The 25300-nt window shown below is 35.4% G+C and overlaps 1 protein-coding gene across 12 annotated transcripts in view; it reads right to left on the bottom strand.

The window, feature by feature from the left end:
* Positions 1-25300, bottom strand: part of CADPS2 (calcium dependent secretion activator 2) — a 278795-nt gene that overhangs the window by 51402 nt on the left and 202093 nt on the right. For 8 of the 12 annotated variants that reach the window (XR_014937439.1, XM_085523891.1, XM_085524029.1 and 5 more), the window contains exons 15-19: positions 22124-22187; positions 19990-20113; positions 17823-17843; positions 6275-6378; positions 3297-3453 (exon numbers count right to left, since the gene is read on the bottom strand). Coding sequence is in view for 11 of the 12 variants with exons in the window: in XM_085523891.1 (XP_085380017.1) it covers positions 3297-3453; positions 6275-6378; positions 17823-17843; positions 19990-20113; positions 22124-22187 (470 nt within the window). In the remaining variant the exon portion in view is untranslated. The remainder of the gene's footprint in view (positions 1-3296; positions 3454-6274; positions 6379-17822; positions 17844-19989; positions 20114-22123; positions 22188-25300) is intronic. The other 4 variants (XM_085524106.1, XM_015852971.3, XM_032442782.2 and 1 more) reach the window with 1 other exon arrangement.

Below are 25300 nucleotides of genomic sequence, written 5' to 3'. Positions count from 1 at the left end.
AAATATAGAAACACTTGATGGAATCGTGCATATGCCAGTAAAAACTATCTCTGATTATGTTAACCAAGAGAAGATGAGATATGTCTTTCCTGAAGCACGAAAAAAGGTGATTAATATGAATAATTAAACAACAATAGAATCTAAATAGTCCTCTTAAAGCAATCCCCTTCGTAATATAATTAATAGGCTGAGTGGAGAAAAACTAACATCTTTATTACTGAGAAAATATACAGTCCTGGGACAGTCATAGATTTCTTCTATGAACATGCAACTCTGGAAAAAATAATCTTGTTATCATAGAGAGATATTGGGTACTGCTATCTCTGTACCACCTGCAAAGCTTTACACAGTCAGGGACAACTGAGTATCAACAATTGAAACTTTGGAGATGATTAACGTTTATATTATAGAAGTAGCTACAGCATTTTTTTCCAAACATTTAAATTTTGAAAATTCACAACAAATTTATCTTCAATCTGTTACCCATCTCTCCAGCACACATCGCTTTGAAATAACTGTATTGCAAGGTCTCATAGGATAGGAAGATCACATTTCTCGATCCATTTGAAAAAGTCAAACTTCATTGGTTAGACTTAGAGCAACAGAAGGACAATCACTAATGAACTCAGAACACACTTCTTAATTCTTGTGGAATAAGGCCAGAAAATACAGGAAAGCTTCAAGTGACTTAGAATGGAATCCTTCATAATAGAAATGTGAAGCAAGCTTGAGTCAGGACTTCCCCCTCCTTTTAATTCAAGAAAAGTTATTTAACAAAAATTATGATTCTGTGATTTATTTTTTTTTCCCTTAATGCCACATGAATACTGTATTTCAATCATTTGGCTCTAATTATGTACAATGTTTTGCATTCTAATTAAAATAACACATCTGATATATTTCAGGACTGAAGTCTATGTGTTTTCATTATTGAACACTATTTCCAATACTGTATTTTAGTGATGCAGTTATAAAAATAACCATTCAATGAAATTTCGCTTTAATGCTGTAAATGTTAGATTGCGTCTTTATTGTTATGAGTTTGCTCATGTCAGGTTTGCATGAAAACTGACTCCCGCATCGAACATTTTGAGCTCGTTTAAAGCTCTTGAGATAGAATAACACGCAGGTGTCAGTTCTCCAAATTTCACTGAAGATTAACCTAATATGCAATATGGTGACCTAACAGTTCTTCATTTGAAAGAAATCTGAAAAGTAATCTCTGATATAGCTGAAGAGTGAGAATAACCCAGTGGGATTTCCACCTCTTCATTTCCTAATGAGATTTTTGATAATGAGAGGTGACTTTGCCAGTCACTGTGGGCTCTATTATGGCTAATTTACCCCACTTCACTCTTCTTGTTAATTATTAACACTAGCCTTTTTATCCTCATGAGGCCACATTCCAGTTTTTCCCTTTTTAGATTTTTTTCTAAATCTATCTTTGTGAAGGTGATAGTTTCCAGGAAAAGGTTTTCACTTAGAGTACAGCCAGAATTATTTATTTCAATTTGGAAGACAGTAAAATTGATTATATAAGCATGGGGAGCTATTTCTAGTGGCTTTAATATACTTGCAAGGTGAAAAGGCTGTTAATTAAAGAATAAGCACTGTGGTTATGTTTCACTTGGGAATCAGTTCTTGGTAGAATGGTCAGTTGCCACTTGCTAACATATCCACTGATTAAAAGGTGACTAATTTCCATGGTTGCTTTCCAATAGTTACATGAAAAAAAAATGAGAGTATAATTTTCCAGATGGTTTCCACTCACCAGAAACTGTCATTTACTATATCTATTACCTCTAGGGAATCACTGAAATTGGTATACAGGTGTGACATTTCAGATTGCAGTCGTTTCAGCCAAGGTTTTAAAATTTTGCTAATAATTGCTTTGACATGAAAAAAATATTTACCTGATTCTCTATAAAATACCTTTTCCAAGGCTGATTGAATCATTTAGCATTATTATCTGTGTAAGCTTTAAAGGAAAGAAAAATCAGTTGAAAAATCTCAATTGCTCAGATCCAGAATGCTATCTCAAATCCATGAATTAAGACCATAAACTATTAGACCTCAAAACATCCAGTTTTTCATCAAACTTTGTACTCCAGGAGAATATAGGACCTTTCAGTTGAAACGCCTTTATTACCCAGAAGATAGGAATGATTGGAGGGTACCACCAGTGTTAACCGTGTGAAAAAAAAAGCTGCTTTTGTTTTAAAATGTAGTTGAATATGGAAATACTGGCAAGCACTCACAACACAGTAAGTTTCCAAAGAACAGATAAACTACTCAGAATTTATTCCTAATGCAAGATAGAATTAAATACACTGCTTAAGACAATATCTTTGTTCCCTAGTCGTGTTTTATTCAAGTAATGTAGCTTATGGGGAGAATAACATCCAGTACCAACACCTATGAAGTTAAACAAAGGTGCTGAAAACACTGGAAGAGACATTATGCCAATAGAAGAGACATAAATTTGCAGTTTGAGGGAATCTTTGAGCACAGGACATATATTTCACTTTGACATAGTTCACTTAATGAGTTTCAACTTCAGGACTTGGTAATAGTCCAGACATGATTGCTTGTGGTTACTATTTCCTTATGGCTCTTTCCCCATTAAAGCACCTTTTCCCTCCCCTCCCCCCCCCCCCCCCCCCCAAATGTGTAATTCCCAATGCTCACTGGGTAAAGACTTCAGATGTTGAACGTGGGTTTTAGATCTTATGCAGGAAATCAGACAACCATCTAAAGTAATGTGTACCTGACCCTTTTATGAGACCTGCCACAAAACTGAATTGGTTCCTGCACATTCCTGAGCAGCTTTCTAAATCAAGCATAAACTAGCCATCAGCAGAGCAATTTTGTGTAGTTTGGCCAAAAGAAGTACCCAGATCAACAATTCCCAAATATCTGTAATTTTCTTTCATTAGGACTATGTGCCAAAAAGGAAATAATCTGGGATATGGCATTTCACATGTTGCGATGTGTCTGAGTAAGGAGAGGTATTTCAGGAAAACAGACATCTAAGACTGGATGCTAAAGTTCTCTCAGCCTGCCCAGACCATGTCCATTGTGCTGCAGTAACAGTGACTCAACAACCCTGTTTAAGGCCCAGCTTTAGTTTAGTAGCCTTGCCTTTTTCCCTTCATGAGGGTAGTCATCTACTTACACTGACACTCTTACTTTCAGAATCACAAACACATTTCTGGGGTATATGGATATAAAAAAACAAATAAACAAAAAAACCCAACATCTTATGCACACAGTAAGCAGAAACCTGAAGATCTTACTGTCATTTCTGAGGGAGTTATTCAGCAGCTGGAAAAGTGGGAAGCTGTCCCAGGAGTCCTGTGGCTGTGCTTCAAGTGCTGAATCCATATCAACAGAATAAAGAGACAAAAACTTCTCTGCATGTTCAGCCAATAACTCTGGCCACCAAGCGAATGCCTGCAAATGTGACAAAATAGGATTACCAACATAAGTTGTAAAGCAAAAAGATGCATTGTATTTGTGGCAAAATACATTTGGATATGTCACTTCACATCTGTCTTATTCAGAGGGGATGAAAGAGTCATGTGAAAAATGTGAAAACATTTTGTAAGTCTTTGTATCTATAATATAAGAAATAGATTATGCTGGGAGAGACAACAGAATCAGAACAAAAGTATAAAACAAAGAATCAAAAGCAATCTTTCCTACCACAAGACCTGCCAAGAACTCCATTTGAAAAGGACTATAAATCCTGAAACTCTTTTTGTCACAGCTTCTAACAATGTCACTTGTATTCCTGAAATGCAAATCCTAGATATGCAGAACAATCTGCTCAGTCCAGAAAGGGATCAAATGAGAGACAACTTCCAAAGGTATGCTCTTGCATCTTCGACTTCCTGATGGATTTGTCTTTCTTGATATGGGGACGATAACTGCAGCTTAAACGAGGAAAAGATGAAGTGGCAAATGGTTTAAAAAAAATGCTTAGAAGGCTGGAAGCATTACTGAAGGACACTTGGTGCGCTGCAGTGTCAGAACTTAAGGACACCGGTTGGCATCACAGTGAAAAGAACAGAAGAGGCTGCAGAAATTTTGGCAAGAATTTGGAATGGAGTTTTTTCTTCAGACTGGAGGAAATTTCTCATTAGTAAATCCTGTTTAAACGGAATCATTACTGTTACTCTAGAAAATAAAGAAATTCAAAGAAATAAGGATAGAAGAAAAGTTACATACTGGCTTTGTCAAGCGTCCCTTTCAGGCAAACAAAATACCTTTTCAAAAATATTGCCAGAAAATCAAAGCAAAAAAAGAAAACCCCAAGACTGAGTAAAACAACACAATCTTTTTCCACCTTCTTCCTCTCTGCAAATGACGCTTTGAATCAAAACAGAAATTATTCTGACCCTCTCAAAAACTACTCATCACTACGTGGGCAGAAGAACAGAACAGCAAATACCACAGCTAAGATGGTTCTTCAGTCATTGTGGATAATATGAAAACAGGCTAAATGCAATTAGCAATTGGTGACACACATTCTATGGAACAACGGCACTGACATCGTCAGAGGAAGTCTGAAGAGCTGAGACTATAGAATGACACGCAAATGTAGCAACACAACACCAGAAATCATCAGATTAATTCATGCTATCCATTCAATGCACAGTTCCATGCTCTAAATGGTGAAAAATAATGAATCAATGAGTCACGTACCTCTCTTCCCTTTGGGAATCCCAGAAATTTGGAAGAGTTGTGAATAAAAAAGAAATAATTTAGAATTACAAAATCTGATAAACTTTTAGAGAGTTTGAGAATCTTAGAGATTTCTGATCCTTTCATCAACTGCACCACCGAAAACTGAGCATTTACTTAACGATACAATGTGAAGTCAATGTACTTAGTCTTATGTTTTAAATAGGGTGTGTATAATTTTTGTGATCTTTTTCTCATATGTATTTTAGTACTGAAATCCTTCCTGTTCTATAAATTTCAGTCAAGTTGAACATATAGCAAGGAAAGGGGATATAATCTCTGAATTCTCTTCATTCTTCTCAAATTGTCTTAGATTGACAGCTTCTGCTGAATTATTCTTCTGAAGATACATGCAAACTTGCCCTTCTAGAAAACACCACATCCCTGAATGTGAGTTAGTAATGTGAACAGTGATCTTTGAACAGAGGTGTATAATCATACATATATCATTTTATTTGTTTCCTTTGTGCTCTTTTCCATAGAATTACAATATTCTTACATTAATGTAGAATTTGTCTCAAATGACAAAGACAACAATATATATATATATTTATTAAGTAATCATTACAGAGTAGCACAGTAACATAGAATGGGGTCTCTAGGGAATTAATTTCAAATCACTGAAACAGCTGTTTCTTCAGTGTAAGATAAAATATCTCTAACAAGTTCACACATGACAGATGTAGGCTAAAAACTAGATTTGTTAGTGTGATATAAAACCAGATGTTTTGAATGATCATATTTCTAACTATATATATGAAATCATGTTTATCTTTTTGTATATTTTCCTCAAAAATATTTATTGATTTTCTGAGAACATTTTAAAAACAATTTCCTGAACCTTAGAAAACTATATTTATTCATTACATGTTAATAATATATACAATTATGGGTACCTGGTCAAGTTTATTTTTGTAGTACCTTGATATAAAAGGTGCTGTAATTCTAAATTTTCTAAATATTATGGTTTCTGTATCACAAAGGAAAAGACTTGATAGCAAGAAACACAAAATTATTCATTATTTTTTTTCTTTCTACTTAGAACTGCCATTTTGAAAAGGGGAAGTTTAAAAACAGTACTTTTCTAATCAGCAGAAAAGCAAGAAGAATGTGCTAATTATACCCACCATAATTTTAATGTTGAAATCAAAACCTAAACAGTATGATGGAAACCAGCATACAGCTACATTTTCTTTCTATTTTGAGTGACAGGTGAAAAGTTGGAAGGAACAACTGCATAAGGCTATGAATGTTTTCCATACCATTTCACAACCTCCAGCACAAAGATGTTTTCTGTATTTTATGCTCTTTAATTTTTGTTTCTATACCTACAGTTCATTCAAGCGATTCAAGTAGAGTTGTATTTCACTTCACTTTTCATAAGCTTCAAGTCCCTTATTCCTCTGTAAATGTGAACTGCCTTAAACATATGTCAGAAAGTAAAGCTAAAATGTTTCTTGACAGAATTGCTTCGCATCAGGGAAGAAAAAACATAGGAAGAAACCATTCTCTGCAGTTACAGCCTCACCTCTGAATGATGTTCTTCATTTTGCTGCAGTACTTCGATACAGAGCTCTGCGAGGTGAAGAACCTCTTCCAGTTTTCTAGCAGGTGTGGCTTGGTTCATGGCCTCTACAAGAGTACAAAAAAAGCAAACCAACATAGCTTTATTTTGAAATAAATATGTTTCTCTACAGCAAGAGAAAATGTTGTCAGAACGGAAGTTTCAATTTTCTGAAGTATAAGCAATTTCACATGTTGAGAACGATCACTTAACATATGTAAAAGCTGCTGAATGCCCAGATCACTTGAAAGAGAAAATATTTATTTCACAAAAGAATCAGTGATCATTATAAACATTATTTAATTTAGTGTGTGAGAACTAGCAGGTGCATCGATGTATTAGTTGCACAACTTCTGCAACAAGCAAGTTCTAATTCTCTCCAAGGTCAGAGATAGAAAGACAGCAGGCACTCGAGACCTTTTCTGTTATTGTACTGTCGGTACAATACCATTCTCACTAGATGACTCATTACCGTCCTCAGCATTCATGCATTTTGCTGCAGTCAAAATTTTCTAATATGTTTTATCTAAATAAGATGGTACATTTTAGGCATACTTAAAAATAAGCAAAGTGCAAAACAATGACTATTCAAATAACTCTCTATTATCCAAACATTTTCTCTGCCCTGCTACATGCTGTTCACTAATAGGATTGAATCTATTCAGCATCACAATAAAAAATAGCACAATAAAGATATTATAACAAGACTGACATAAACCTACTAAAAACATATAAAAGAAAATAAAGACAAATGCAAAAGTTACGAATGACATTAGGAGCATTCATTCTACACAGAAGATTTCAAACAGAAAGCAAACAACAAAGCTAAAACAAATGTAACTAAAAGTCTTACAGAGCTGTATCAGTTCACTTTAAATTTAAAAACAATCACAGGACTACATTCCAGCCATAGCAGTGAGAGACAAGTGAAAAGAAAAACTGAAACTTTTACAAGCATAGCTTAATCACTGAGACAAATTTTTCCAGCTATATATATTTTATCCCTTGAAAGAATTTCAATATTATGTATATGAAGGTTTTTACAAAGTTCCTGTCCTGGACCATAAGCCATAGGATGGCAATGATGACATACAATATAGTCATGAGTAGAAACCACACGCTGTTCCAAGCAAACATTTCTGTTGGTATTTCTTTCCTTCCCATTTTGTGCATCCATAATGACACAGAACACTGTCAGATTAATTAAAAAACTTACACCATCTCCTACCTGTCAGTAAGAATCAAACTGCATGCACTAAATATGTTTATACATTTAACATTTCCAGCAAGTCAAAACAACTTTTCAGACATCCGAAAGGCAGGTGACCTTGTCCAATTCTTCAAGACTAACACACTGATGCATAGTACCATTATGAAACAGAGCTTTAATGTAAATCCAGAAACACTGGATTATAATCCCCAGCAAACATACACTTAAAGGTGACTAAAACAACAAATTATCCTAATGCCAATAACAAACCAAACAGTTTAGTTACTGAAGTAACTAAAAGCAAACTTCAAAGCTCACTAAAATACACCCTAGAAGCAGATCTAGTCATACAGTAAGATTTCCAAATCCATAATCTATCTGAAGAGTTACAAATGTAGACAAAGCACAAGGCACATACAAGGACACAAAACTACATTCACCGTCAAGATCAAGGTTGTTAAAATTGTACTGAATTCACAAATTTGATACTCTAGAGCAGTTTATATGAATATAACCTTCAGTGAGTTTAGAAAGGTCCAGCCACCACCAGGTTACAACATAAATACCACTATTGGATTCAGTCTTAAACTTGTTCATGTATTTCATCCTGGACAGAAAACGCCGTTTACTGTGGTCAGTGTCTTCTTCTCGTACATGGCAAATACTACTCATAAGGCCAAAATACTGGTATCTATATCACTGATGTTAATGAGTTTTAGGAAGAAACCACTGATAATAACACAGAGTGGCAAATCTGATTTTGGTATAAACAACTCTTTTTTTTTTTTTTTTATAAAAAAAAAAAAAAGAATCAGCTTGTTCTTCATAGCCCTTACCACTAAGTAAGCAAAATAATTGCTTTTATAATTGCATCAATTTGTAATGACATTAAGCAAGCTCTACATTATTAAAAAAATCACAACTACATCCTAAAAAAAGATTTTCTCTAAATTAGAAAATAATTTTAATAATTATATCGAAACCGATTTTCAATTGTTGTTTTAGAGTAGGTTTACAAATTCCACACCTGGAATAAGCTCAGAATAACCTAACAGACATCATTATCATCAGAGATAGCTGGAAAGATCAGAGATTTACTAGCAAAGATAAGATTATCCTGAACTATCCCTATGATAAGATCACAGGGAAAAGAAACATGGTTTCACAGAAGTATTAATTGCATTGAGCAAGCACTGGGGAGATACAGAAAACATCTGAGTTGAAATTAGGAATTTCAACCAGAAATGGCATTGAAAGGATGAGTGGGAATGGCAACTTTTTGGTTTATTGGTTTGTTGGTTTGTTTTAAATGCATAAGTCTAATGGAAAGAAAGAAGAGAGAGGGGATCAGGAGTTGGGTTGATCAACATCAGATTGATAAACAGTGTGAAAGGAGAAGACCTATTTATGGTCAAAGATGATATTGGCATAGAAATAAATCAGTCATCACAAGTTAATTAAGCCAGAAATTGCAAGGATTCTGATCACTGTGGGACCAGTGTCCCACAGTGTCAGGTGTAGGTTTTTAATAGGATCGTTGTGTTGAGAAGGAAGAAGAGGTCAAGAATCCAAAGTTCCTTTTTCAGGTATATATAACAAATGTATAAATGATGTTTCATAGCAGGAATGCCTAAAAATGTGTGACAAATAAAGCTCCCTGAATTAAAAGTCTCACATTTGCGTGAAATTCTCAGTGTATTTGGAAACTATTTTCTACTTGCTAAAAACATACAAATTACTTTTGATGCTTTATACAGCTTTCAATTTTTTTTATTTTTTTTTATTTTTTATTTTTTTTTTGCTTACTTCTTTGCTGTATAAATCATAAAGGAAATTTCATTTGCATAGTATTTACTTTTACACATTTCTCTTAGGCTTCATCTAAAGCTTCTTTTCCCCTCTGTAAGTTACTATGTCAGTTAGTCTTTTTCTCTCGCTAATGAATCTCTCTTTCCAAGATCTAGTGAGTATGGGCTTAAAGACAAAGTAATCATTTACATGGGTATAAAAACAAGTGGCTGTTAATTCATTTGGAAGAAAAAGTATCAAATATTCACTTTTTTTTTTTGTTTGTTTGTTTTTAAACTAAGTACTGTGCATGTCTTTATAAGCATTGGGGAAAAAAAAAAAAAAAGAATAAGAGGAATAGAAATCAGTTCTGTCTGTCTTCATTATATTCATAATATCTTTCTCTCCACAATTACTAACAGTTGCTAAGATGTGTTTACACTGTTCAGACTAACAAGTTGCTGCAGGAATTGAGACAGTAAATATGCTGCTTGACATCTTTTAGAAAATAAACAGAAAAAGCCATCCATCATGTTTTCAGCTTCACATTCTGTCAAAATGAAAAAGCAAGACAGGCTTTGCAAATAATGGATGCTTTCTCAAGTACACCCTATCAGTGAGTCACATATGTACCAAGAAAATATTGTTAAATGAGCTAAGTTAACTGACTAAAAAGCTACTGAAATGAAAAGGTGAGTGTTTCATGGGTGGATGGAGATTAAGGCGAGAAGGGACCATCAGATCTTCTGCTTGGAGCTCCTGTTTTATACAGGTCAAAGAACTTCTCCCAGTTCCTCCTTTACTGGACCCAAAGACATCAGTTTGTCTAACACCTAACTTATTCTTGCTTTCCAGAAAAGACTGTATCTTTGAAGACAAGTGTGAAACTCATTTCTTTGCTTGTTCTCCAACCCCTGCACATAACCACTACCACTATTAAATGCATGTTTTTAATTTCTCACGAGAATTTTCTTGGCTTTGGCCCTTTGGTCTTTTATGCCTTTCTCTACCAAGTGAAGGAATACTTCCCTTCCTGTTTGTTTCTTCCTCTGTGAAGTTATTCTGCATTCTGAAATAAGTCAGTTTTCTTCAAGGATCAGAACAGACAAGAGTCCTTCAACTATACTTTCTTCAGCCTTAAAAATATTTTAGCTCTGTTTTATAACAGTTTGCACAACCTTGTCTAGAGGATGACTCAAATACTAAGCTCTGCCAGATGTCCTCACAACTTCACACATGCTGCCCTGTTCTGCCACACCTGGATATTGGGATCTCCTGAAAATCTGCTCATCTGCTTTTACCCAAATCTACTGAAGAATGAAGGTATACCAGAAACAATGTCATATTATTTATGTCCTGCATTCCTTTATATGGCAGGGTTATTATTTTACAGTATCTAACTTTGCATTATATATTAAAACAAACCTTAACTGAAAGATTTAAGGTTACCACACAGCCTAGATCACATCAACGTTTTGCTGTCATTAATTTCCACAGGTCTTTTGCATCATCTCCACAAATTTAAGCAAAGATTTTACATCTCTTCCTAATGAAGGATGAAAACATGAAATATCTGGAGCAACTCCCTGAAACCCTTCCTATAACTCTGTTGACACAGCAGTAATGTCTGCTTTCTGAGGTCTTTCAATTAATCTTTTAATACCTACTTAAGTGAATTTGCAGTGTGTGTTACTGCTTTTGTAAATGACTTAAATTGCATGCCATATAAAGCTCAATCCATTCCAAGTGTTCTTGCTTAGCTGTTGAGCCAAGAGCCACGACTAATTACCAGTCTGATCAACTAAGCTATAGCAGCAGAATCACTATGACACTGATCATCAGGATAGGATGCAGCATGTATGGAGCCCACTCTGCTCCAGTAGGGACAGCTAATTCAGACTTTTCAACATGCAAAGACAGCAATACTGCTTGTAACAAAAGCAGTACAAATATCAGTAAACTGGAGCTAATATATGCTACTGGACCTGAGCTGACTCAGGAGTTAATCTGCAACTGGGATAATCCATCCACAGATAATTTAGATGTGACCACAATAGATTTTCTTGCAAATGCTCACGGAATTAATTCTGCAGTGAAAAAGTAGAGTGGACATCTGGGAGGACAGGCTATATTCTTCTGATTAAAAAAAATAAATCTAGCCTTATATAAATAATGGAATTTAGCTTTAATTGTGAAGCTGAAACTAGTCTTTCCATAATTCTAAGAATTAAATAGGACTTTAAGTTCTTGAGACAAAAGTTTTTTTGTTTTTTTTTTTTGTTTTGTTTTTTTTTTTTTTGTTTTGTTTTAAATTAATATTACCCCCAGCACGCACAGAAAGATTATGAGATATACAGAAAGTCTGAATTTCCATCTCCCAGTTTATTACCTAGCATTTTTATAAAGAGGGCAACATTGCAATGCTTCCATCTTTCATAAAACCTATCATAGTATTCAATGGAATTACCGTCATGGGACAATCACAGTTTTCTTTTTGGAAAAGGGAATCTACTGACTCATGTGAAGCTGGAAACAAACTGAAACATGAAATTCGAAGAGGTAAAAGCAAAACAAAAAAGTGCAAGGTTGAAAAGAAATCTGATTTTTCAGTTTGTGATCTAATTTTGTATTCTGGTTTTAACAACATAGATACTAGCACTTTCTTCTCTTCCCTGCTTCTGACTTCTCTTTAAAGTAAAAAGAACTAATGTTCTTAGCACTTTCTGCTCCTGTGGATTAAAACTCAGATAACAAACATGAGAACTGAAGAGCTCCAAGAATGAAGTGAGCCAAATCATTGACATCCTAGCAGGAGAAAGAACTGGTACTTGAAAATGCAGACCTAGATTTCATAAATCTAATAAGTTTTCAGAATTTAAACTCTGCAGAGGTAGTGAAAGATGTCAACAGCAAATCTAATGCCTGTAGGTAAAGAGGCAGGAAAAGTGATGATGCCAATTAACTTTATAACAAATCTTAACAAAATTACAAATTGAGGACATAAAACTGAATAAAATGTAACAAATTTGTAAATGTAGTTTGTGCTACATCCATGCAGTGGCTATGCCTGATAGGATATTTTCTTAGGAAATAAATTCAGTTGATCTCATCTAGTCTGCCTTTACTAAAGCATTTGATACTGTGCCTCATGGGGAAACTATCAGTTAAGCTGAAGAAAAGGAGGATTAAAGAAGAAACTGTGTGTTAGACAAAGAAGATACCTAAAGAGAAAGGCTACGATTAATGTTGAGAAGGAGAAAAGAAAGGTTTCAAGAATTCCTTAAGTATCCATTGTAGGGCTGAGCTTCTTTAATATTTTCACCAATGACTTGAGAACAAATACTATGAGTGCACTGACAACAGTGTTATAAAACACTGGCAGTAAAGAGTCATAATGCAGTAATAGAAGAACTGGAGAAGAATGGTTAAGACCAGCTGTAAGAGGGAGAGTAATGGACTTAACACGAACAGCAATAAACATCTGCTATAATTCAGCAGTTGGAAATGATCAAGGACTATGAAGACTTGGCTGTATTAATTTTTCACAGAACAGCAGTGTGCCACAAGCATGATGTGGATGGGAAAAGACCAATATTTGTCAAACATACTACATTAAGCATTTCTGGTTATATTGGGCTTATGCAGCAAGGTGTTGGTAGCTGCAGGGTGGCCTATGAGCAGAGCCCTGCAGTGCCCCGTGTCAGAGCAAAGCACCTCCAGCTGCTCCAACAGGGCGCTGCCGCTGCTAGTGAACAACCGTTGCACAGCTGGGAGAGAGGGGAGAAATGGGTGAGCAGCGGCCCTGCGGGCACCGAGCTTAGGGCAGGAGGAGGGCAGGAGGTGCTCCAGCAGCTCCATGCAGCCCAGGACAGGTCCATGGAACAGCAGGGCATGGGCACTGCACCAAGCATTATAGTTTGGGTAGTACTACTACTGTGCAAGGCATTCCATGGAGATGATACAGTCATCAATGCTCAAGAAGTTTCAAATGTTAATAGAGAAAGTATTTCAAGGTGGTAACAAAAAACAAGAGACTAAACTTCTGAGACAAGGAAAGATTACTAAAAAGTAGGTTTTGTAAGTATAAAAAATGTCTAAAAAACATTGTAGGGCAAGGCGGGATTGAAGATGCAAATGAAAAAGCCATCTCAGATAAAGGAGGAAGGTACTGTGCTGAAAAATAGGAAATGATACGACTGTGATTCCTAGCCTATAGATCAAGCAGGACTTGAAACAGTCTTCCCATACTTGAAGCAGGACATAGAAAATGGGAAGAATGATGGCACAAAGAAAGAATGGCTCAGTCCAGTTGTTAAGCCAGGATTTGGGAACGCTGATGAAGGAGATATCAGAACATTAACCATGGGTTCCTTTACGGACCTCTGTTCCAAAACTGAAATCAGGGATTGAATTAAGATCTTAAATCTTGTCTCTGTTTAGTTGTACAACAGAGACAAGAAGGCACTATGCAGCTGTTTGAGTCTCTCATTTTTGTTTATTCAGTGAAATGAACATGCATGGAGAGCTTTAATCAAGCCCTCTCCAGGTACAACAACTCTCTCCACTTGCCTTCTCTATTTCAATAATGTTTGTAGTGTTCTTCTTTTTAAGTCAGAAAGATCCTCCTGAGCTTTGAGGGCATTTACATATGAGTTTCAAAAGGAAGGGAGGTATGTAATGAGTATGTTAATGAATTATGTCCTTTAAAAAAAAAAAACGAAACAACTGCTGTGTTGCTCCTGACCCTCTATTGTATGGAGTTAACAGTTATTCAGCCTTTGGCGGAGAAAGCAATACTGGGATGACAATCATGATTTGTCTTTGAGCAACTGTGCACTACATAGTAACTATTTGTCCTGATTTTAATAAAATTTATTCTCATTCCTGTAATTAAAACTGATTGGCAGAAAAAGCCCAGTATATTCAGTTATCCCAGACTTTTAAAAATCATGAATTTAAAGAAAATTACCTTATAATTCAAATGTTTGCAATCTGTCTATCACCTCCAAAGTGAATATCTATCAACAATGACAGCTACTGACCTGTTTGCTTCACAGCCATTTACCACATTCATCCTTAACCAAGGCCATTTTTTACTCTACAGAAATGTAATGCCCTTGTACTGAAAACTTTGTTTACATGTGAGGTTCTCTCACTTGTCTTTGGAAATAACAGCAGCACTCACAGAGTCCATTTCTCTTCATTCATTCAGATTCCTAATAAGCGTAACTGGGGAAAAATTCTTTCTGAGAAGGAATAAATAAAGTACTTTATTAACATGCTTTAAAATAGATTTATGTACATTATCATTTCTTTATACCTTTCCTTTTATGAAGGTAAGAAAACAGCTGATGGAGGCAGGCAAATTTCTCTAAGCTATTCATTGGGAGCTCTACTGAACTCATGTGAAGAATGCATTTTGGCTCTGGCCTCACACTCCAGCAGGCCAAGTTATGCTCAGCATTGCTTATTGGGACAGTTAAGTACTGAGTAAGACTGGGAAACCTGTCATACACAGAAAGATTCAGAAGTACATTTCACATTCTGAAATGTAAATGGCTTATACTTAAAAAGAGATTTTAATATATTGGTGCCATGATCATCATCTTGACAAATCATAAGCCCTTGCTGCAAACTACAGGGGCATTATATGAGAGTTCTTAGGCATAGTTCAAAATGACAATGGTAGGCTTGCTGCTGTTCTCCTCATAATGGCAATTATACTGACTGAACAGATCTGCTACTCCATGAGAATTCTGGCAGTTCATGTCTTGAGGAATGACATGTTAAACATATAATTTCTACTGCAGATGTAATTTTTATTGAAAAATGCTGTTCTACAATGTGGCAGCGCTAAATAAAATGTCCTTCTGGCTGCAAACAAATCCTGTCAATTCAAGGGCTGCTTATACTACTGTGTTTGCCATTAAGAAGGTAACCACTGTCTTCTGGGAAAGCATTCAGAGTCTTGTTCAATTGAGACTGTGAAAACGAAAGCACTTGGGGAACAGACCTGGGAACCTGGCAACCAAACTGCTGAGAACGGATTCTCTCAACAGGAAGAATTTGCATGTTCACCTCTGTATTACTCAAACAAGGATACTCCTACAAAAAAGATTCTCTGTACTGTGTTCAGCATACAAGTTGAAATGTAAATAATAATCGTTAACAGTTTTTCCTTATTCAACAATGCAATAAATGGTACTAAAGCTAAGCATGCTGCACATCAAGCTCAGGTTGAAATCTGTATATTTGCAAATGACACCAATAGGAGCAGGATTTGGCTCTGTTAGCCAGCCTAAAAGATGAATAATGCCTAAGACTGAGCTTTTACATCAGAGAAATGGGTTCAAAGCGACACTAAACTATTGTGCAACAGTCTGTGCTGTCAATAAAATTAATTTTCTGAGTTGCCTCACTAATTTTCAGTCAGAAGAAGAATTTAACTAAACGGTTAAATTATAAATGCAACCTATAGACCTCTAGTTTCACCTACCTTACACAGTGAATTTCCATTTACTCACTGTATGCCATAGGCTTTCTTCTCTTTTTTCTGTAATGCTGTCATTTGCCAGGTCACTTAAGGGACAGCTTTCCTGTTCTAGGATCTCAAGAAGACAGCAACAGTTCCTCTCAAAGCATTCTTAAAGCTAATGTAAAATGACTGAAGACAGGTACAGTCTTCTTTTTTTTTTTTTTTTTTTTCATGTGCCTCTAACTTTATGTCATCTGTACTTAATGGTCTATGATTCTGACACAATGAGCTTAAGAAAAAATAAGAGTAGCAATGCTGAGAGAAACAAAGGTTTGTAATTGAGGTGATACATGTTATATAAAAGTGAGGTTTCGGAGCACAAATGTCATTTGAGACTAACTCCAAATTGAATTTCCTCCTTTCACAGATTCAACATTTTCTACATTTCTCACTGGAAGAGACATTTTACTCAACAGCTCTAGCTTTAGGTGTCTTACCTAGCAGAGAGAACCTCTCTTAGGGTGTATTTGTATTTGATAGTATGAAACACATCTTTTCACAGAGACATTCCTGAAGGAGTCTCTAGGTTCTCAGGAACACCTGCTTAAAGGTCCTGCTCCTGTTGGTCTAAGGGGAACAAGAGATCGCCTGGTTGTCAGACACCTAAAGCTGGTATTAACACTTGTGTATTCATTCTAACAGGCAGTGACAGCAATGCCTGTATCACTTTATTGTCATTTCCCTTTTTTAACAACTCTGATCATAACACTTCCGTTTCCATGGTATTTAAACCTTTTAAATGAAAATCAGTGGAAGTGTTGGGAATCATCAGAATTTTTGGACTCTTCAGTTATGAATACTAACTTTTAGGAAATGCAGTCTTTATAATTTAATTTGATAGCATTTTCTGCTTGGTTTACAGAAAGGGTAGTTAAGTACTGGAATAGGCTCCCCAGGGAGGTGGTTGAATCGCCATCCCTGGATGTGTTTAAGAGCCATTTGGATGTGGTGCTCAGGGATATGATTTAGCAGAGGGTTTTTAGAGTTAGTACTATGGTTAGGCTGCGGTTGATGACCTTCAAGGTCTTTTCCAGCCTGTGTAATTCTATGATTCTATGATTCTATGGTTACTGGCTATGGAAGCTGTTCCTCTCACAGAGCATGGAGAACTAAGAAATGGACTGCCTTTCTGCCTTCAGGTCCCCCAGTATCGAGGAGCTCTGTTTTGAACTACCTTTTGAAGTACTTTAAAATCATCATCTCATTATGTCTTTCCAGACAGAAAATGATTTTATGCTGAGAATGCTACCAACTCAATATCCTTTCCCATAACTGTGCTTGGAACCCAAAGAGCACTATCATCAGGCCCTAAAAAAGGTAAAACAAAAGAGTGTGCACAGCTATTATTTCCACTCCATTCTATTCTGAACTGCATATATATTTGCAATCCCTCATACTTCCACACAGCCACTACTCCTCGACCACACACCTGAATAGCCATTTCTACTCAGCCTTTGTGAAGACAATATTTCAACCATGCCCTTTTTTGATCTTTTTGTTAACTATTTGAATAAAAGCACTCAAAAAACTAGAAACAATATCAGACTCATGAAATCATAACACAAAGAGCTAACATACTCTCAGATCTCATCTGTAACTAGAAAAATAAACATATCGCTAAACAGAAACATATCAGAAAGATATAAAACAAGCTTTGTGAAATGTGTCCTTCATTTTGGATTTAAGAGCCAAACTTTTCAGCATCACTTAGTTACATGTTTCACAGAAACTAAATTTTTCTACATTCCAAAAGGCAGAGGTTAATAAAATCACCTAAATTACTAATAAATATGCATGACATAGTTAAATAGCAATGTAAATGATAAACACATGGACTGTACTACACTATATCAAAACTAATTTTAAGGCTTGCAAATGCTCTGGTCAATATCTTGGTATTGCTGAAATCAACAGAATGAAAAAAACAACAGATGCAACAGACTAAATCACATGCAGACATGCACACAAATAGTAATCACCTGAGTCCTTTTCTGCTGTTGCTAAGTATAAAACAAGCAAATTTAAAGAAATGAAGAAAACCAAAAAAGAAAGAAGAAAAAAAAAAAAGCACATTATTGCAGAAATGAAACTGTTTTAATTTTATGGCAATAGAATAAATACCAAATAAGGAGTTAGAAACTTCTGAGAATTATGAGTATAGCAGTGACAGTCCTGATTGTGGCAGAGATGCTCATACAGTGCAATGCCTTCTCTCTTTTTTAGCTCTTAAAATGCAATTTTAAGGAGTAAGCAACTAATGCAAATGCAAACTTGAATTACTTTCAAGAGAAGAACATCTCAGTGCTTAGGGTACAGCAATTTTCCCATAGACCAAAATGACAGAATGAAAACTATTACATTTATACTGGTAAAAATATTATAAATTCAGTATAGGGAAAGATAAATACAGACCTCATTGCTACTGAAGATGAAAATGTTTATTTTTCTAATATTCTGTGTTAGAGCACTTTCTACTCCATTTTACTCTCAGAAAAATTACTTTACACTTTTCTCTTTGATGTACTACACTTATGTATGCAATGATCTATTGTATTTTAGGCTAGCAGGAGTGTAAATATACTTACAGAAACCTGGTTTTGTCAAAAAGAAATAAGCAAGTTAAAATACTCCATGGAATGAACTTCAGTGTTATGTGCCACACCAGCTTACTGAAGCATTAACATTATGCATATTTAAAAGGGCAGAATTTACTACTCAGATGGGAATTGGTAGCATTCTCCAAGGCCTAGATAAAAATCCTGAAGAAAGATGCATTTACTTCACGGTAAAAAAAAAAAACAACCTTTCTCAATCCAGTTTAGTGTCAGAGTTAAGATATCTTTTGCAAACTTTTGTCAGCTTATAAAATATTTTCGTTTTCTTACCTGTTATTTCAACAGGTTTACTAAGAGACAAATATTGAGCCCCAAAAATCAATTATAAATATGGAAAGATAACAATAAGGGAAATCATATTCTTGGTTTTTCATCTGCTAGAATAATAAAATATTCACCTTCCTTTCTTTAACACAACATGATATCATAATTAATTATGATGAACTGGTTACTAAAATGGTTTCATGTTGTTACTTCCATGATATAATACCGGTTGCTATAGAGATGAGATAGGTTTTTTGTTAATCATTTATGAGAGTCTGGCTAACTCATGTTTTTTAGAGAATTTAAACAGAAATGGAAAAAGGAAAAAAAGTTGGCTTTAGAGTACTGCAGAACATATGAGGCTTCATTTTGCTACTAGGAAAACTATTTGTTCTACTGTATTTCTAGAAATACGTGCTATGAATAAAAACTTACTATGCATAACAAATAGATTTTTTTAATTAAAATCTATCTTTCATTTGTTTTCCTATTAATTGACAATGTCTCCAAAGAAACAGATGTACGCAAACATCGTTTTCTTCTCCTGAATCTTTGCACAGATGAAACTTTCTGTGCCTTGTGGAGCAAATCTTAACTAAGCATTTCACTATGAAGACCTCCTTTTTATTCTTCATAAGGTTTACTTACTTATAGACAATATTCTAATGATTCTGTGCATCCTAGCCTTTTTTTTTTTTTTTTTTTTTTTGAAAAAAATCCTTTAATTTCACTGCAATGCATTCCAGAACACATGCAAATTCCAGAAAAAAACTACTGATACAGTTGATTCAATAAATCAGGATTTAATTAATGTTTTAAATATCAGATTATTATCATTACATCTGACAACACAGAGACAAAAATAAGTAACACTTATCTGTCTGCCTTATAAATACATCAGAAAGACATCTATATCCAGAGTTTTCAAGTTTCAGTGTACTGTTACTGTTGTTTAATTGCTAGAAATAAGGAAATAGAAAATAATCCATAAACAACCTTTTAGATTTATGAAAAACTCAAAAGTGAGAACAAAGAGCAACTTAAATTAAGAAGTCCTGGTCTTCCATTCAAACAGGGTCCCAGGAGGCATATTAAAGCAATGAATAGGAAAAAGCTCCGTAGTTCACCAGCTGAGATTTTAATGAGACATTTCCCCTTGCTGTGGAAAGGGTTTGTTCAGGAAAGGGAAAAGGCTGCTCACAGAATATTCAGTTAATAGGCATTGTTGGCTTTTACAGCCACTTTGGCAATTGATTGCTGTACTAACCTTCTATTTTGGCATATTCTGTAAGTCGAGTGTAATTGATCAAGGCAGCCTTCTCTAGACATTTTCTGACCACTTTCTTCACCTCTTCTGCTGGTATGGGAGTGGCAATGTCTTTCATTAAAACCTGTGCCAAAGAGAATTATACCACTTGGTTACACTCATTACTCAAAACCCATGGGAAAAGGATAAAAGTATCATAATGTTACTTCAGAGCTGATAATTGTTAAATGCAGACATCAAAAAGGAACTGTTTCAGCTAGGTATTTGCTTTTGAAGATTTCTCTTCATATCCTGTTTGGCTGCCTGTATGGTATTTATATACTACACAAGACTACAGTTTGGTATCTAGAAGTATGTCAGTCAGTCATCGTTTGGATGACAACATGAACAGTGTACTAAGAGTGTTTCCTGGGTGGCTTACACCATGGTATCCACTAAACATGTGAATGGGGAAATTTGCTTGGTTCTCACTTATGGAAAAATTTCCACCATTGAATTTTCAACAGTGTAAAGTAGACACTTTCATCACATAAAGAGCCTGTTGATTTTTTCAGGTATAGAACTTTGATAAAATAGAACACCTGTTGCAAATGAGGTAAACTGAGAATATATACCTCTATGCAGAGAAAATTTTATATACTCCGGGCTACTAACATTACAAGCGATTGCCCAAAAAAAGGAAAAAAAAAATTTTAAAAAATTAATTGTTAATAATAAGGGATAGACCACCTCTCCTATGAGGATGGGCTGAAAGAGTTGGGGCTGTTCAGCCTGGAGAAGAGAAGGCTACAAGGTGACCTGATAGTGGCCTTTCAGTATCTAAATGGGAGCTACAGGAAAGAAGGGGACAGACACATTAACAGAGTCTGTGGTGACAGAAGAAGAAGAAATGATTTCAAGCTCATAGAGGGTGGATTTAGGTTACATATAAGGAAAAAGTCCTTGAAAGTGGGGGTGGTGAGGCACTGGAACAGGTTTCCTGGAAGTGTGGTGGACATGCCATCCCTGGAGACTTCCAAGGTGAGGCTGGACCAGGCTTGATCTAGCTTTGGTGTCCCTGTTCATTGCAGGGGAGTTGGACAAAATGAGCTTTAGAGGTCCCTTCCAACTCTAGGGATTCTATGAAATTATCTATATAAGTTGTACCCTCATACATCACACCTAATTACTGTTAGAGATAGATGGAGTTATAGTCTGTAAGGCTATAGTGGAATATATAGTGGAAAAGAAACAGGTTCAGCTGAGGGGAAGCTGTTAGGAAGAGCTTGTTGCAAAGCAGATTTCTTCTATTACTTGCACACACAGATGGAATGTCTTTGTAAATTATTATTATTATTATTATTATTATTGATGCATAACTTCTGTTTTATCAGTAAAAGAAAACGATCTGATCTTTTTTTCAGAATTTTCACTGACAGATAAGAAAAAGTTTTTAACACATTCAGCATTTTTTTTTTCTCAGTCAAGACTGACAAAGGTGTTACTTGACCAACAGAGAGTTCCAATAACATTTACTGCATCAGGAACACTAAGAGGGAAGGGCTGTTTCACAAAATGTGAAAGAATCTAAACAGCACTACAATCACCGAGATATCAGTGAAATAAAACATATAGAACTAGACAGCCCACGTTTCTGAACATGGCAGAGATATAAGACAGAATCTCCGTCCATGGAGTGTTTTGAACTGCAACAACAGTTTCAGTACACATACCATTTTCTTCTCCAACTGTCTCAGTCTACACAGTCATACATGATTATTTTGATTATACATATGCTTTTTAATGTTTATATCAATATCAACAGCAATAGTGTCAGGAAAGCTACAGAGAACAGAAAAGAGGGGCAGCACACTTGACTTGTATTACTTTAGGTGTAATGCTGGGTAATCATTAAATTATAAAGAAGCTGTAACTACAGTGGTTTGAAGTGAGAGTCCAAGAAATGTGTCCTACAAAGAGCAGCTGTTTGCTTCTGTGGAAAATGCAGAGAATTTAAAAAAAAACCCTCCTTGCAAGCAACAAATATAAACAGTAGCAGAATACCAAAGAAGAAACAAGTCTGCTTTCGGTTGGCCTGAAGGCAAAGTGCAGACTTAGCACTCAGGCAGAACTTAAAATATATTGTCCAACTTACCCTTTCAAGTAACGAAAGCGTGGCTTTTAAAGCTCCTTCAGGACGTCCAAAAGGGAAACAGTATCTTAAGGAATTTAAAAAAAAAAAAAAAAAAAAAAAAAAGGAGAGAGAGAAAGAGAGAGAGAGAAAATAATAAACATTTATTTTTTTTTGAGATGTAACTCTGTACACTGCTTTCATTAAAAAATTTAATATCAAACTCCTACAAGCAAAGCACTAATGAAAACAGAGCTCTTCAGTAGACTACCATGGAAAATAATACATTACTGCAGTATCAGCCTACCAGCAGCACTGGTTCAAATAGAGTAAAAAAAACAAAAACAAAAGGCAAAAAGCATTACTTGTACTATCTCAACTATGAAAAATATTTAATGGTCTCTGATGAGCTTGTCTGATATTTAAGTTTTGTATGCATATAAGAAGAAAAATGCCTGCAAATATTCTATAATATTTCCTATCAGGTTATAAATAGCTTGGGGAAGCATCTTCCATTATTTTAAATTTTACCAGCCAGGACTTAAATAGGACTTAAAACATAACCCACTTCTGTCTCCACTTTCAATACTATGTCAATTAGAAATGAGATCCCATTCATAGCTTGGTTTTTAATTTTAATTTTTGTCTGCTGAATGATCCAACAGATGAGCTGAATGAGACCACATAGTTCAGGCAAGAGTAATGTCTCCTAATCCGTCTATAAAATCTATAATATCCCCAATTGGAAAAAGGATTATTTTTTCCTTTGTTTAGATTATTTTTTCTTATTACTCAATCGTGGCCTTGTGTTCTAATGTTTTCCAACATTAAAATATTTTATAATGATAAAACAATCAGACTAGTGAATTTCTGATATGCATTTTGGCCAGCCAAAATAAAGGCTGGTAAATGAGGTCAAAAAGGGATTTTCAACCAGACTGAATTTCAATATTTGCTTTGCTTCACTCTGTTCCTTTCTTACTGGAGTGCTAACAACTCTTGGGAACCTGCTAACAAATTAGGAAAGCAGATTTAACGCCTTAGGCTTTAAGTCATCCTTAGATGTCTCGACTCCTCCTTTCTCTTCAGTGTATTCCTACAATCCTTGAATTGTATCTTCCATGGTTTATTCCTGTTTAAAAATAGGTAGTTTTGGAATAAATGCTACTCATTCCTTGTTTATACTTAATATTGCAAATCAGTGTAAGTTCTGCAATGTAAACAATGTAATAAGTTTCCAAAATCCACCCACTTTTAAGTTGAAGATGAAGACAGATGACCCACGGCAGGGTGGGGATTACTAAGTGTGTATGCATCCAACACTGGCAGCCAGCCTTTGAGAGCAATTGCTGCAAGGAGTTTCTGACAGGGAAGAGTCATTTTCTCAAGATAAGAGGCTTAGAGAAAGGGATGTGGTCATGGCTGACATCGAAAGGGACACTTAGCAGTCCTCCTCCAACACTACAGACTCTTACTGGGTACAAAGGCAGTGGTCCTCTGGAGATATTTGTATACATTACTTAGCAGAAAATTGAGAAGAAGCAGCACTCATGGTCTACATTAGTAAGAACAACATACACAAGTGCAAAAGGAATACTCCAGAGACTACATTCACTCAGCCAGGCAAGAGGTTAGGAACGTAGGTTGCTCTGAAAATAATGCCTCCAGCAGTGAAAATTAAAAAGGTCACAGAAGATATTAAAACTGGAAGCTGAAGGTTTTTAACACTGTTTGAATTCCCTCTAGAACCAGCAAGAATGAGGCAGAAATATTGTAATCACAGATATAGCCCAAGCGCGTTAACATCCTCTACCATGTAGGTAACTAGGCATGATGACCTTTACCTTTATTTGTTCCAAATCAATTAATCAAATGTTATTCTACATTGTGTAATTAGTCTCATGCACATGAATGGCTGAAGGCTAACACTCATTCTTAGGATGCCCAGACTTCTTGATCTCTCATGTACATATTCAGAAGCCTGCTTCAGTATATTTTTGGCCCCAACTACTCTCAGAGTCCTCATCAAGGTGCATGAAAAAAACACAAAACATACACTCAATGCAAATGGCAATGATTGTGTTTTTATAAAAAAAATTCATAGAACATGTTCCTAAGTATTCCAGTCAGGCCAGAGGTCTTCACCAAACTGCTATACTTCATTGCTTTTATTGTTAGCAATCATGGGAAGATTGTTGCAGAAACAAGTTCTCCCTGCAGATGATGCTCTTTGTAGATACTCTCCTCCTTCCTTGCCACAAACTAGGTAAGTAGCACTACTGCTTATTTGGCATGAGTTATTTAATCCCATGGAAGATGGGACATATGAATCATGCCAGGGAAAAAGATGAGAATGCTTTTTTTTTTTTTTTCAAAGGGAATACTCTTCAAGGAGAATCCTAACTCTTTTTAGGTTCATACAAAGGTGAATCTCAAGTGAAGACTGCTGTGTTGTCCCAGCTCAAAAAATTCCCAAACAACCGCATGTTATCCGCATGACAGACACCTGTGAATACTAGACACCACACCACAGAAACTTCCTATAAACTTATAGCAAACCTTGCCGAAGAAAAGCAAGCTGTTTCACACAACAGTATTTAAACTGTGTCACAAAATTGTCATAAGGTGATACAGACAAAAAATGTAAATAAACACATTCTATAAAAGGATTGGATTGGCAGAATGTTGGCAGATGCTGGCTAAATATGGTAAACTAATGGATTTGTTGGTCTAGGTGCCAATTTCATGCCAAAGTTAACAAACTATCAATTGACAGAAGGATACAAGAGGAAATACCATGGTAAGTTTTCTCTCTTCCTGATAATCCCTTACTTCTTCTACTGGCATAGCTGTCATTACATTGCCAAACATTTTACTGAAGATGATGAACCTTAGATATTTCAGAAAGCATATCATGTAACCCAGAAAATGACATTAGACATCCCAGGGAAAAAAAACAAACAACAAGTTTTAGCTGCCATAAATCAAATGTATTATCTACTCATACGCCTTTTCTGATCAGCACTGATCCACAAACAGGTATGACCTAGTCATTTTCACTCAAGCAATTTTATTAGATAGATTTTTAGACAGCTTAAAGTTCAAAAGAACCAACAAAATCAGGCTTACACTCTTGCAGAGTATTTTCAACATACATGACTTCCACATGAATTCTAAACCAATAACTTGTGCAAATAAATT

The sequence above is a fragment of the Coturnix japonica genome, chromosome 1, assembly GCF_054131305.1.
Source record: "Coturnix japonica strain WE chromosome 1, WE-NBRP24, whole genome shotgun sequence".
Lineage (NCBI taxonomy): Eukaryota > Metazoa > Chordata > Aves > Galliformes > Phasianidae > Coturnix > Coturnix japonica.
The sequence above is the reverse complement of the archived record's forward strand: the minus strand, read 5'-3'. Positions and strand labels throughout refer to the sequence as shown.